This window comes from Vulpes lagopus, chromosome 24 (assembly GCF_018345385.1).
Source record: "Vulpes lagopus strain Blue_001 chromosome 24, ASM1834538v1, whole genome shotgun sequence".
Taxonomy (NCBI): domain Eukaryota; kingdom Metazoa; phylum Chordata; class Mammalia; order Carnivora; family Canidae; genus Vulpes; species Vulpes lagopus.
In genome coordinates this window covers 34,900,926-34,915,284 of record NC_054847.1, presented here as the reverse complement: position 1 = coordinate 34,915,284, position 14,359 = coordinate 34,900,926, and the positions used below count along the sequence as shown (strand labels likewise).

Genomic DNA, 14,359 nt, shown 5'->3' with positions numbered 1-14,359 from the left:
CTCCACAGTAGCCTAGAAAGCAGCAATCGCTATGAAACAATTGCTTTGAAAACAGAATCTAGCAGCTACTAAAGGGAGGCTGGAGGTAATTCTAAAGCCCCGTATCCAGGAAATTTACCATTATTTGACCTGTCTGGTGGTTCAGGGGAAGACCCCACTTGTAAGGCTGTATTTAACCTGATTTGGAGTTCACCCAGTGTGAATAGGTTTTTCCTCCAGAAAATCTTGTTGAAAACAATCAGAGGTAATTATTTAACATGGCAGCTGCCTAAGGCAGTGGATAACAGCTCGAGCAAACAAGATAACCAAAAATCTTTCTGAAAAGGAAAAGCTGAGAAACAAAATGTCCACAAAGTGGGTGAGAGTTTGAAAAGTTTAATATATTCCTAGGAATCTCATCATGAGCTATAGGCAAGTCCAGGAAAAGACCTGGGGTGGGATGGGGGGAGGCTTTAGCTCCCACCTCGGACTACCTTGAGGCTCCCTGTAAGCAGGAAATGATGGCTGACGGTTAGTTGTAAACTGCCTGACTGAGTACTAAAGGCATGCCCCAACATGTACACAGAGCCCTCAGGGATTTAAGTCTCCATCTAATCATCAGTGGACCACCAAGCTCACAAAGCAGATTTTAGTGGGCCTATCAAACAAGAATAAACCCTTTAAAGAAGTAGTTCAATTATACATCACACACTTAAAAAAATTAGTTCAGAAATTTAGTAAATAGACAACAGCAATACAAGAAACACTGGGAGGAATATCTGGTTTCCAGAGCAGCCACATTATTGATAATGTCCAGTTTTCAACAAAAAAAATTGTAAGGCACGCAAAAAGACAAGGTCTGGCTCATATAAAGGAAAAAGGGTAATTAATAGAAACTGTCCCTAAGGAATCTCAAACATTGTACTAAATAAACAAAGACTTTAGTTATTTTGGATATATTCAAAGAACTAAAAGATAGCACATCTAAAGAACTAAAGGGAAGTCCAAGAAGGATATCCCACTAACTACAGAATATCAATGAAAAGATATAAAAAGGAACCAAACATACAAATTCTAGAATTGAAAGTACAATCATTGAAGTAAAAAGAAAATCAGAGGGGTTCAACAACAGATTTGAGCAGGTGATTGACAAACATAAAGATAAGTCAACTGAGATTACCCAGTCTGAGAAATAGAAAAAAAAAAAAAGCAATTAGTAAATATGAACAGAGCCTCAGACACGAGTGGAGCATTATCAAATGTGCCAATGTATGCATAACAGGAGTCCCAGAAGGCCAGGAGTGAGGAACTATATACAGCAATAGTTTTTGTGTACGATTAAAATTAAATGAGAATCGGGGATCCCTGGGTGGCGCAGTGGTTTGGCGCTTGCCTTTGGCCCAGGGCGCGATCCTGGAGACCCGGGATCGAATCCCACATCAGGCTCCCGGTGCATGGAGCCTGCTTCTCCCTCTGCCTATGTCTCTGCCTCTCTCTCTCTCTCTCTCTGTGACTATCATAAATAAATTTTAAAAAAATTAAAAAAAAATTAAATGAGAATCAATCTCAACTAGATTGTCATAAAGACAATAATTGCAATCCCAAGGGCAAACCACTAAGAAAATAACTCAGAAGAAGGCAGTAGAAGAGGGGCACCCGGGCAGCTCAGTGGTTGAGTGTCTGCTTTTGGCTTAGGGCGTGATCCTGAGGTCCTGGGAACGAGTCCTGCATCAAGCTCCCTGCAGGGAGCCTACTTATCCCACTGCCTAGGTCTCTGCCTGTCTCTCTTGTGAATAAATGAAATTTTTTAAAAAGGCAGAAGAAGAAATGAAAAAGGAATTAAAATGGCATACTAGAAAATATCAATTTAACACAAAGGAAGGGAACAATGGAGAAATACAGGAACAAAAAAGACAAGACACAAACTACAAAACGGCAGACATAAATCATTTTATCAACCATTATATAATGTAAATGGATTAAAATCTATAATAAAAAGGCATGGATTGGTAAGACGGAGAACATGATCCAATTTTATGATGTCTACAAGAGACACTTTAGTTCAAAAAACACAAGGAGGTAGGAAGCAAATGAATGCAGCTCCATCTCATGACCCCAAGATCATGACCTGAGCCAAAAATCAAGAATCAGATGCTTAAATGACTGAGCCACTCAAGCGCCCAGGTGTCCCAAGTCTTGATCTTGGCCTGAGTCTTGATCTCAAGCTCCCCACTGGGTGTGGAGCCTACCTAAAATAAAAAGTAAAAAAAAAAAAAAGTGTTGTATTTATAATGCAGGGTAGAAGTTAAAATGATTTAAAAAGCAATTTTATATATTAGGTACTTATGTTAATAGTTGATCAAATGCTTAAATTTGCTAGCCTGCTATTAGTAAGTGAAGCAAGCCTGCAAAGATGACATTAGCTTCACATGAACACCTTGATTAGTTCTTGAACCGTCCCCTTCTCCTCCTCTCTCCATCTCCCCAGGCCCACCTATCCCGCCATGTCTGCCCTTTTCTTGCCTATGCCACGGCAATACCCTCCCAATCAACATCATGGAAGTGTGCCTCCTTCAGCTGATCCTGAAAAACTCCCTGAGCTATTTTCCTTTAGACACACTCAGTTTCTTCACATATGCCAACACTGAAAAAATCCGTTAACCAGATCCGAATGTACAGGTTAACACACTGGGGAGAGAGCAAAGGCCCCTCTATTTCTTTCCCTCCCAGTGCGGTTAGAGTTCTCTATTGGGGATTAGGAAGTTACCGAATACCTACTTACAAAACTGATAGCTAGTAACTAACGATTCATAACGTCGAGACCGAACACAATAGGGGCACCTGGTGGCTCAGTTAGTTAAGTGTCTGCCTTCAGCTCAGGTCATGCTCCCAGGGTTCTGAGACACCCTGGGCTCCCACCCTGGGCTCCTGCTCAGCAGAGAGTCTCCTTCCCCCTCGCCCTCTGCCTGCCTCTCTCCCTGCTTGTGCTGTTTCTCTGTCAAATAAATACATAAAATCTTTAAAGAAAGACTGAAAACAATATTTAACAATAGCATTATGGCTAACTGATTATAAAACATCCCCTAAAGCAAGGAACTCATATTTACATAGAATTTACATAGCCTAAAGTAGCTTTCCAGTTTTTTTTTTTTCCCTCCACAACAGTCTAGGTGAAGAAAGTGGGATCCAAAGAGGTTATGACCACACTGAAGATTACATGTCCTGTAAGGGTCAGTCTCTGTGATTCCAAATCGACCTACTCAACCACGATGTAGCCATATACAGAAGGCTTATGAAGCATCATGGAGATTATTGATAATACGCTCTCCCCAGGAGTAAAATGGCATATAAAATTGTACACTACGAATTTAAAAGTAAATACACTTTTAAGGGGATTTGGCAAAATAAAAACAGATGATATACTGGGGTGGTAGGAATGGGATTTTCCTTCATTAGTCACAATACAATTCTTATTATTTACAGAAATAACAAGAAAAAATTGAATTAGTTTATATTAGAGATCCAGTCGGAGGAAATTAAAATAAAAACAGAGATCTGGAAAGGTTAAACGAAGAGCCAAAGTTTCATGGCTAGAAATCAAAATTCATACCGAAATTCCTGCTTATAACCCAGCATGATGATGTCTAATCCTTTAAAGTATAAGGACTTCTAAAAAATTTCATAAAGAATTTCATATTCATACCAGAATAGGCAAATCTATAGGAAGAGAAAACAGATTTGTGGTTGCCAGGGGCTGAGGAAGGGAAGGGGGGAGGGGGACTGACAGCCGAATGGCCTCCACGTTTCGATTTCAAGTGATGGATGCAGGACACCGAATGCACCTAAGGTCACCGGCCTATACAATTTTAAATGGTTAAAACTGTAAACTGTACACTATTTAACACAATGAAAAAGCCTTACAGACATAGCAAGAGGTCTGCCTTTAGTAGGCAGTGACTACAGACATCTTAAAAGATTACAATCTTAAAATAATTCAGTACTGCTTAAAATTACTATTTAATTAATCACAGCAGCAACATACTCTTAAAACATTTAGCTTACAAGGTGTGAAGCACAAACCTGATTTAAGTCCCCAAAGAGTTCATGACCCTCGAATCAGGAATCATGAGTCTATGTTCCTTCTTAAACACACATGACAAAAAAACTCTGATACTTAAGGGGCTTCCAAAAGTCATCTTCCGTTAGGTACCTACACAGATGCTATCCAGTCGTGGAGGTTTCAGAGGGCCAGAGCGTTAGATTTTCTTTTCTTTACAGAAGTACTGTAATGCATTTGAAATTACCCTCCTCCTTAAAATTAATTACTTTATAAATTTAACAATATACTTCATAAATTTAATTTAATGTACTTCATAAATTTCTCATAATTCTGAGTACATTTTAGATAGTTTCTGTAAGGATAAAAATAAAATAAGACCAACATAATTAGCAAATATTTTCTATACCCATAGCGTTGTAAAAAATGTAAAATTCTGAATGGTGCCTGTCCCAAAGGAACTTTAACCTTAACCTTTAGTTAAGAAATAAAAGTTCACAAAAACGTAAATACCAACGATAACTTCAATGACAACATAAGACATGAAAGGAAGCACGCAGCCACAGACGTGGGTTACTTGCCACAGGAACAGGAAGATAAAAACTGCTACGGGTTGCAGAGAAGGGAACGATTATTCCAGTCTACGGTGTACGAGAAGGCTCTACAGGAGAATTGGATTTTGGATGAGCTGCATCGTGAAGAGCAAGCAAGATTTGGGGAAGCAAGGCCAAAACGAGGGAGGATTAGAATATCCCTCAGTGAGCATCACTCAGTTCACTGCTGCCGGCCAAATTCTCATTCTGGCAAGGTCTCAAAAATGCAAAGAAGAGGCGCTCGTGTGACCCGTGGTCAAATGTCCCTTTGTAGGCCTGAAGTCCTTCAAAACACATCCTACTGTACACGAGTTACCCCCAACGCCCATCATGGCAGACGAATGGGATTGGCAAATTTCTGAGGACTGTTGCTTTCAAATAAAGCCCACCTTAATCTGCACCACTCCCAAGAGGTAAATCTCACATATTACAATAAACTCCGTGTAAACTCTTACAAACTTTCAGTTAAAAAAAATCTCTTTCCAGAAGTATATGTACTTACTAATTAATATAACCACTAGGAAATAGGGATTTGCCCGGTGAACACAGTTTGGACCCTGAATAAAGGCAAGACTAGATACCAACAATTCCCATCACTTCTGCCCCAAAAGCATAAAGAGGAGGTCAGAAGTCTCTCCACTTTGAAGCAGTGCTGTGAGATTAAAGGGCAAAAGCACCTGAGTGCAACGATTTGTGTCCAAAAAGCTGGGTGGGGGTATGGTAGGGGTGGACGTTAGACAAAATTTTATTTTACAATTTTGACCCCATATCCCAAGGGCTCAGATGCATTGGTCCAGGATAAGTACTTGTTCTGAGCTGGGTAAATCTAAGTTTCCCACACTGGCCAAAAGTCCTGGCCAGACTGCTATTCTAGGGACTTTTTCTGAGCTGAGACTAGGAAATAAAGTCAATCTTTTTCTGGTGGTAGAAGTTGTGGTGGGTGAAAGTGGAAGCGATAAAACAGTCACGAGTCTTGCCCCGTGGAGAAAAGTGGAAAGTCATGCGGAAAAACCCAAATACTTCTGAATAGTTTTAGCATGAGCCTACAAAATAAAAAAAAAAAAGTTCACACTTTATCAGTCTAAAAGATATCAAACCTTTACCAGGAAGAGAGAAAAGGCTAATATTAATGTCACTAACCTTGTTTGTTCTTGGGTTTAGCATGAGCGGCTTGCCTTTCTCTTTTATGTGTATGTGACGACATGCCAAGGTGGAAGGAACAGCCACTATTCTTAACCGGGACAACATCTTTCCTTTCACCTGGGAGAAAAGAAGAAAATAAAGGATGAGAAACATATGATAGAACTGCCTGCCCATCCAGGTATCAGTTTTCGAAAGCTTAATTTTCCACACTTGAAAAAGCTTTTTTCAAAGTATGATTATGTTTCTACAGGTTGTAACAGTTGTAAAAGAGTAGTAATTGGGTGAAAACAAAGACTGACTTTTCCTGACAACACTCTTAATTAAGTCCCTGGTTAATTATCATTGCTATTTTGCATATACTGCATTTCTTTTTCTAACCCACCCAAGTGCAAGTGCGGCAAGGTATGTATCTCCCCTTTAGGAGAAAAAGAAATGGGAAGATTAATAAACAAGGTAACATCTAATAAACAAGGACATGTGGTCCATGCACATGGGTGTGGGAGTTTAGGTTGAAAGTGGAAAGGTAACAGGAAAGCCTGGAGCACAAACATTCAAAGGAAGAGAAACTTATTCAAATTTCTTAATCTGGATGTAGAATTTTAATGTACTAATATAGTCAGTGCTTATTTTTATTTTTTTTAAGATTTTATTTATTCGTGAGAGACACACACACAGAGAGAGAGAGAGAGAGAGAGAGGCAGAGACACAGGCAGAGGGAGAAGCAGGCTCCATGCAGGGAGTCCGATGTGGGACTCGATCCCAGGACCCCAGGGTCATGACCTGGGCCGAAGGCAGTTGCTAAACCACCGAGCCCCCCAGGGATCCCTATAGTCAGTGTTTAAATATAATGTACTAAATATGTTTTGTTAAAAAAAAAAAACCTGCTATTTAATATTAAAAACATGCAAATTGGATATAAAACCTGTTTTTGCCCTTTCACACTCATCACAAACACATGGGAATCTTTCAAAATGGAAAACTCTACATAATACATTAAACATCAAATATTTACTGATGGAAATATAATAGATTCTTCTGCATATCAATTCTCCCACCCAAAATCAATTTGCAAAGCCCCTCTATCTTAACCATTGCATTTATCCCACAGTAAGTTTTCTACTGGAATTTTTATTTGCTGAAATATCAAGGTTTCAATACCCTGATGCAGCAAACAGGTGCAGCAAACCATTACACTGGGATTATTTTTTAAGTTAATTTATATAGAAGTAAAATTCACATAACAAAATGTGCCATTTTAAAGTGAATAATTCAGAGGGATTTAGAAAATCCATAATGTTGGGCACCTGAGCGGCTCAGTCGGTTAAGCATCTGCCTTTGGCTCAGGTCATGATACTCTTCTCCCTCTCTCTCAGCCTGCCATTCTCCTGCTTGGACTCGCTCTCTTTCAAATAAATAAAATCTTTTTTAAAAATTTGAAAAAAAGAAAAATGAAAATCCATAATGTCATGCAACCCATATCTTTCTAGTTCCAAAACACCTTCACAATCCCATTACATGGCTCTGCCTCCTCCTCCAGTGCCCACAACCACCAACCCGCTTTCTGTCTTTATGGATTTACGTGTTCTGGATGTTTTATATAAACGTGCTGCATAAATGCGGCCAGAAAAAAAATCTATATGATTATAAGGACGTCAAGAACCATGAGAGATGGAGACTGGGGGTGGGAGGACAGAACAGATAATTCAAGGTACAAACCTGCAGTGAGAGTCCTAAGAAATCATAACTCCTAAAGGTCTAATACATAGGATAGTGAATACAGACAATTTTGTATTACAATCATCAAACTTTCTAAGAGACTAGATCTTAATTGTTCCATCCACTAAAAAAAAAAATGATAATTATACAACATGAGAAGCAAGAGCTATCAATACAATGGCAATCATATTACAATATATAAATGTATCAAATTAATGTTATACACCTTAAATTTACACAGTATCATATGCCAAATATACTTCAATAATATAATAAAGAATTATGAGAGATATACAATAAAATAATTGGTCACTTTAAAGAGTTAATGTCCTGAAAGACAAAAACTAGGGAACCACTGCAATTTAAAGAAGGCTGACCATATGACAAATGCAAAATCTGAATTTAAGAAAATGCTATCAAAGACATTTATTGGGACAACTGGCAAAACTGAAAGATATACTGTAGCTTAAATAAAAGTACTGTAGGGGCACCTGGATGGCTCAGTGGTTGAGTGTCTGTTTTAGGCTCAGGTCATGATCCTGGGGTCCTGGGATCGAGTCCTGCATTTGACTCTTCGCAACGAGCCTGCTTCTCTATGTCTCTGCCTCTCTCTGTCTTTCATGAATAAACAAATAAATCTTTTTTTTAAAAAGTACCATAAAACTTTAAGTTGTCTCTATTTGATAGCCATATGTAAGAGATATCCTTGGTCTGAAAACACAGTGAAGTATTAAGGGGCCAAGAAGTATGATATATGCAACCAAAGCCTTTTAAAGCATTTCAAAATAAATTTTTAAAAGATTTGAAATGGTAGCTTTGATCATGTGTTTGTATAGTTCTTCCAGGAGAGACAACATTATTGCACAAAACTAAAACTTTGGTACGAAAGACTAGTGTTGCAGTATACTGGCAAGGCAGACATATCTAAGATATAGGATGGAATGATTTTTACTTTAAATCAGAGACAATCTGAAGAAAAATTCATTTTGTAATCAGCACTTGTAGTATAATCAATACTTGCAGGGGCGCCTGGGTGGCTCAGTCAGTTGAAAGTCCAACTCTTCATTTCCACTCAGGTTATGATCTCCTGGTCCAGAGATCAAGCCCCAAGACAGGCTCCAGCGCGGAGTGTGCTTGAGGCCCCTGCCTCTCCCTCTGTGTCCTTCCCTCCCAAATAAATAAATAAGATCTTAAAAAAAATTTTTTTTTGTCCCCAATTTCTGGCACAGAGCCCCTAAAAACCTGTGGAATTTCCTGAATGATACAAGTACTTTTTTGTTATTCATAGGAAGCCACTTTTGATGATACGTGAGTTTATGCTAATGAGATGATGGGGGGGGGCCCACAGGGACGACCCCTACAAAGCCTCCGGATACAGCTGGTCACCAGAAATATCATGTGATTAGAGAGTAGGAAATTTGTGCTCCACTCTGGAACCTGCAGAAAGGGAAGTGGGCAGGCCTGAGATCTCCTTTTTAACAAGGAGATCTGCTGAGCTTTCATGTTGGTGCACACACGTAGATGCAGGGGGGTGGCATGCTCAGGGAGGGCAAAGAGCTCTATGTCTTCCCCCCCACTCTCATCAATACGTAGTTCTATGTATCTCTTCTGTGGGTTCCTAAGTTGTATCCTTTTATAATAAACCAGCAAATGTAAGTCAAGTATGTCTCCGAGTTCTGGGAGTCATCATAGCAAATCATCCAGTCAGGAGGGGGTTGTGGGAAGCCTCAATTTACAGACGGTTGATCAGAAGTATGGGTCACAGCCTGGGACTAGTGATTGGCATCTTACATAGGGGCAGGGCAGTCTTTTGGGACTGAGCCCCTAACCTGTAGGATCTGAAGTTACCTCCATTCAGACAGTGTCAGAATTAAGTTAAATTAAGGCACGCCCAGTCAGCATTTGCTAAGAACTGGAGAACTGCTGGGCGTGGGGGGCAGGAAATATCTCACGTTTGGTGGCCAGAAGAATTGAGACTGCAAGTAAGGAGAATTCGAGTTTTTCCTTTCAGGAGTTAATTTAAGACCAGCATTCTAATATACGAAATCTATTTTCAACTCCTGGTTAAAGTTTTACTTCACTACCCAATCCTGAATGTAGTCTGTATAATAAACATACCACCACTTGTCCAATCTACCTTATAGATGATGGGGACGATCAAATGAGAGACCATATGCAGAAAAGTATTATAATTATGCAATGTTTTATCACTGAAATTACTTTATCAGTAAGTGATATAGGGTAAAATAAAATACGAAGTAATTTTAATAGTGTCTTTAAAAACAGTGGGCGTAAGTTAAAAAATTAAGGAAAAAAAAATCTGCCAAAACTAGAACCAAGGACTCAGACATAGGCAAACAGCCTTAATATCAGCCGAGGAGGCAACAAGATAAAATGTTACATTATACAGATGTGATGAAAGGAGAATTCTAAGAATGAGTGGGGTAAAAACAGGAACCAAAAGGCGGGCTTCTAATTTTCAATCACCACATAAAATCGAGCTGCTTGCTTGGGCTACGCCTCTGGTTTCTCCCCCTGGTGTGTCATTCATGTGGCCTTGCCCTGGAACTTACTCTCTGGCATTTACAAACTGGCCTGGGACAGAAACTGCTAGGCCCCTGGCTGCTGGAGACTACTCTCCTCCCTACGTGGGGTTAAAGGAGGCCAATGCAGGGGAGACAGAAATTAGAGGTCACGACTGGGTGCAATGAGCATAAGCTCTGCGGTGAGACCGGAGTCTGAATCTAGACTCAGCTCATCGCTGCTCTGGAATCAGCCGTGTCACCCAGGCATTCCCAAATGGTGTCTGAATCGGTGTTAGTCTGGAACAATTTTTCACTGGTGTGTGGCCGAATGAGAAAAACTGGGACAATGCAACACAGTCTTTCATAAAACAAAATTTGTCTTTGTTTTCCTGCTCTACTTATGATCTTCATACCCTTTTTGGTGATAAAAATGTCTTGTCTTTTCTGAAAAGATGGGGACGGTAGATTGCAATAGTTCTTTAAAAGGTCCTTAATTTAAAAAGGTCCTTTAGCTACTGACAGAATTAAAAGTTGGCAGTCTCATGTCTGGTCCCAATTGTCCTCCTTTTCATACCTGCCCCTGAAGTCCAAAAGCCCTGAGAAGTTTCATACTCTCATCAATCAAACAGGGGAGAGAGAACTCTATTTTGCAGAGCTGTGTGTAGCAATGATGATATTTATAAAAATTATCAAGCAATTAAAAGTTTTATCATCATCACAAAGAGCTTAACTACGGGGCGTAAAAGTTTACTTAACAAAACCCATAACCAGGCAGTTTAGCAGTGTAGTCAAGGCAAGCTCTGGACTCAAAACTACTGGATTTAAATCCTGACTTGGCCAATGCTAAGTCTGATTTTGAAGAAGTCTGTTGCAGTTTTCTCATCACTCAAATGGGGATGATAAACAACAGGACCCACTAAACAGGGCCACTTTAAGATTTAAATTAGATAATCCATGTAAGATACTTATCACAGTGCCCTCTAAGTGTTCTATAAATGTTAGTTATCTAAGCACTATTAGTAGTAAAAATAGACTAAAGGTAGTCACAAGGTGTCTTCTGAATGCCTGTTAGTTTCTGCAACAACATCTTTTTCTTTAAAGATTTTATTTATTTGACAGAGAGTGAGAGAGCACAAACAGGAGGAGCAGCAGGCAGAGAGGGAGAAGCAGGCTCCCCACTGAACAGAGCCCCCGACATGGGGCTAGATCCCAGGACCTGGGATTATGACCTGTGCCAGGGGCAGATGCGTGATCGACTGAGCCAACCAGAAGCCCCATATCACCATTTTCTACTATGAAATCCTTATTAAGAGCCTATAAGGATAATCATGGCTAGTGAAAAATACTGTATTGATTCCCTAGATGTTGTTTAGAATGACATTTGATGTTGCCTGGATCTACATATACCATCCAAATTCTCATTAGTGACCTAGAGATTTAATTGGAAACAGTTTAAATAAATGCTAACCATGACAGGATATATATTGGATAAATATTGTTCAAAGGAAATACGCAGCCATATAATGAAAATGGTGACTTTAAAATAAAAGCTAACTTTTAATAAAACAGATTTTTAGAAAACGTAGAGTGATTTTGATAGTATGAATTTTGTGCTCCCTCTAAAATTGATCCTCAGTAAACAACTACAGGTTTCAGTATTATGTATATTTTAAAATATGACTAAGTTTGGGGTGCCTGCGAGGCTCAGCTGGTGAAGTGCCCAATTCTTGATTTCAGCTCAAGTTTTGATCTCAGGGTCATGAGTTCAAGCCATGTTGGGTGTGGAGCCTACTTAAAAAATAAGTAAAATATGACTAAGTTTGAAAATTCATCAACAAATTAAAATTTGTTTAATCTCATATATAATTTAATGTAGTTTAGAATAGGTTGTTTTCACAGGAAATTAAATATAAATTATGCATGAGCAGCATTATAGGAGTTAATCTGCATAAGAAATTTTCAAATAGTAAAGGGAGTCTTTTTTAATGAATTTTTAACGTGTATCCATAACAAATGTATTATAAAAGACAAAAACACTACGCATAAACGCCTTGTAAGGATGAAACCTGTAAGCAGTTCTTTCTCAGGAGTTAACTGTGCAGCAAGAGTATATTTAACTCTTGGGGTGCCTGAGTGGCTCAGCGGTTGAGCTCTGCCTTTGGCTCAGACCATGATCCTGGGGTCCTGGGATATAGTCCTGCATCGGGCTTCCTGGGGGGACCCTCTTCTCCCTCTGCCTATGTCTCTGCCTCTCATGAATACATAAATTTTAAAAATCTTTAAAAATATATATATATATTTAACTTTGAAGAGATGGGAGAATTTCTACAAAACCATAGCCCAACATTTCCTCAATATATGACAGAAGTCATATCAGCATATCTGGTCTCTATTCCTACCTTTTAATTAAGTCTTTATAACTACCATAAAAGTCAAATACAGGTTACAAATCAAAGTTCAAAGCTAATTAAAGGTCCCACATTAAGAGACAAGGGTTAAACGGTTTTTTTTTCTGTGTTTTGGCAAATCATGTAACATAGTACATGTAACTCAATCAGTTTTAGTAGTTGCACAATAGATTATATATTTACCTATGTTTTATCAGTCCTGAAGCATGTGCGTGTGTACATATACACATACAGATACACACAAGGGGCGGGGTAGGGAGGGGCAAGTGTGGGCAACTATTTCTTCTCTTACTTCCAGAATGCCTGGAAACTACAGAATAAATGCATGGGTGAAGATTAAGGTTAAAGTTCACGAGTACCACATTGCAATTATTTTAACAACAAGTAGGGAGGGAGGGATGCGGCCCTTACCTTAAATTACCTGGGTTCGAATCCAGACTTTGCCACCTAGAACCTGTGATCTTGTCCAAGTTACTTAACCTTCTTAAGCCTCAGTTTCTTTATTTGTAAAGTGGAAATAACAATACCAACCTCAAAGAGTTATCTTGAGATGATTCACGGACAGAACAGTGTCCAGGCGGGAGCGGACAATTAATACGAGCTTCTATTGTTACCGACTGCAACACGAGAGGAAACAACCTGGCTATTTATCGACTACTCGGCCTGGAACCGGTGAGTGCACCCCGCAGGAGGGAACCCACCGGGGCACCGCTACTAGAACTGCGGTCGTGACCTCCAGGGTCCATCCCCGGCCCCACCCCCCAGCCCCCAGCCCCCCACTTCCAGGCCTGCGCGGGCCACTGGGGGTGAACCCACGACCTGCACCGACAGCTCCCTGCGGCGAGGAGCTGGGAGCCCGGAGTCCGGAGCCCGGAGCCCGGGCAGGCTGCTGAACCGAGTCCTGCCGCCCGCCCGGCTGCAGGGGCGCGGGGGGCGGGGGGGGAGGGGGGGAGGGGCTCACGGGTCAGCCCGGGACCCGCTGGGCCGCGAAGGATGCCCGACCCCCGGCCCTTCCCTCCGCCGCGCCCCGCCCAGCGGCCCCGCGCCGCCGCACGCGCCCAACCCGCGGCGGGTCCACGAGGAGCGCGGCGGGCGGGGGGGGCGGGGGGGGAGGAGAGGGGAGATCCGCGCCCGCGCCCCCTCCCTCCCAGAGCCTCCTCCCTCCCGAACCCCCATCCTCCCTCCCGGACCCCCTCCCTCTTCCCTCCCTCCCGGACCCTCCATCCGCCCTCCGCCCTCCCTCCCTCCCCCATCCCTCCCGCCCTCCCAACCCTCCCTCCCGGACCCCCTCCCTCCCCCCTCCCTCCCGGAGCCCCCCCATCCTCCCTCCCCCCTCCCTCCCGGACCCCCATCCTCCCGTACCCCCCCCATCCCACCCTCCCGGACCCCCTCCCCCCCTCCTCCCCCTCTCCCCCCTCCGCCCCTCCCTCCCGGGCCCCGCCGCGCCAGGCCGCGCCCCGCGGAGCCCTACCGAAGTCCGTGCGGGCGACAGGTGGTGCTGCCGGGGGAGAGGCCGCGGCCCGCCGCCCACCAGGCGATGCTCCGCGGCGGCCGAGCCCGCCCCTTCCCCGAGCTGCGCGGAGCCGGCGCCGGGCGGGCCTCGCACAGGGCGGGGCAGCGGCGCGGCGCGGAGGCCGGGAGGCGGCGGGTGGAGCCGGGGAGCGGGGCGGGGCCGGCGCAGACTGACGGGCACGCGGGCCAATGGGCAGGCAGAGGCCGGGTGCCCCGCCTCCGGGGGGCGGGGCTTGGGCCGCGGCTCCGCTGCCGGCGCGCCGAGTTCCCCCCCGGGGCCGTCCGCTGGCTGGTCCCTCGAGGTCGCGGTCCGAGATCGCGGTCCGAGGCCGGGCGCGCTCCCGTGTGGACGCGACGACCAGGGGCCGCGCGGAGCAGGACGACCCCAGAGACGCCTGCGAGGCCCGGGCCCTCGACGCTGAGGCC

General features: G+C 42.8%; 1 protein-coding gene across 3 annotated transcripts in view; it reads right to left on the bottom strand.

The window, feature by feature from the left end:
• ME2 (malic enzyme 2) overlaps positions 1 to 14,088 on the bottom strand; it is a 47,934-nt gene extending 33,846 nt beyond the window's left edge. Inside the window, exons 1-3 of one of the 3 annotated variants that reach the window (XM_041739697.1) lie at positions 13,893 to 14,031; positions 12,953 to 13,038; positions 5,770 to 5,889 (exon numbers count right to left, since the gene is read on the bottom strand). In XM_041739697.1, coding sequence (XP_041595631.1) covers positions 5,770 to 5,877 — 108 coding nt within the window. In that variant the 5' untranslated portion in view covers positions 5,878 to 5,889; positions 12,953 to 13,038; positions 13,893 to 14,031. Of the gene's footprint in view, positions 1 to 5,769; positions 5,890 to 12,832; positions 12,852 to 12,952; positions 13,039 to 13,892 lie in introns of those variants that run through there. The other 2 variants (XM_041739696.1, XM_041739698.1) reach the window with 2 other exon arrangements.
• Between the last annotated feature and the right edge of the window lie 271 nt (positions 14,089 to 14,359).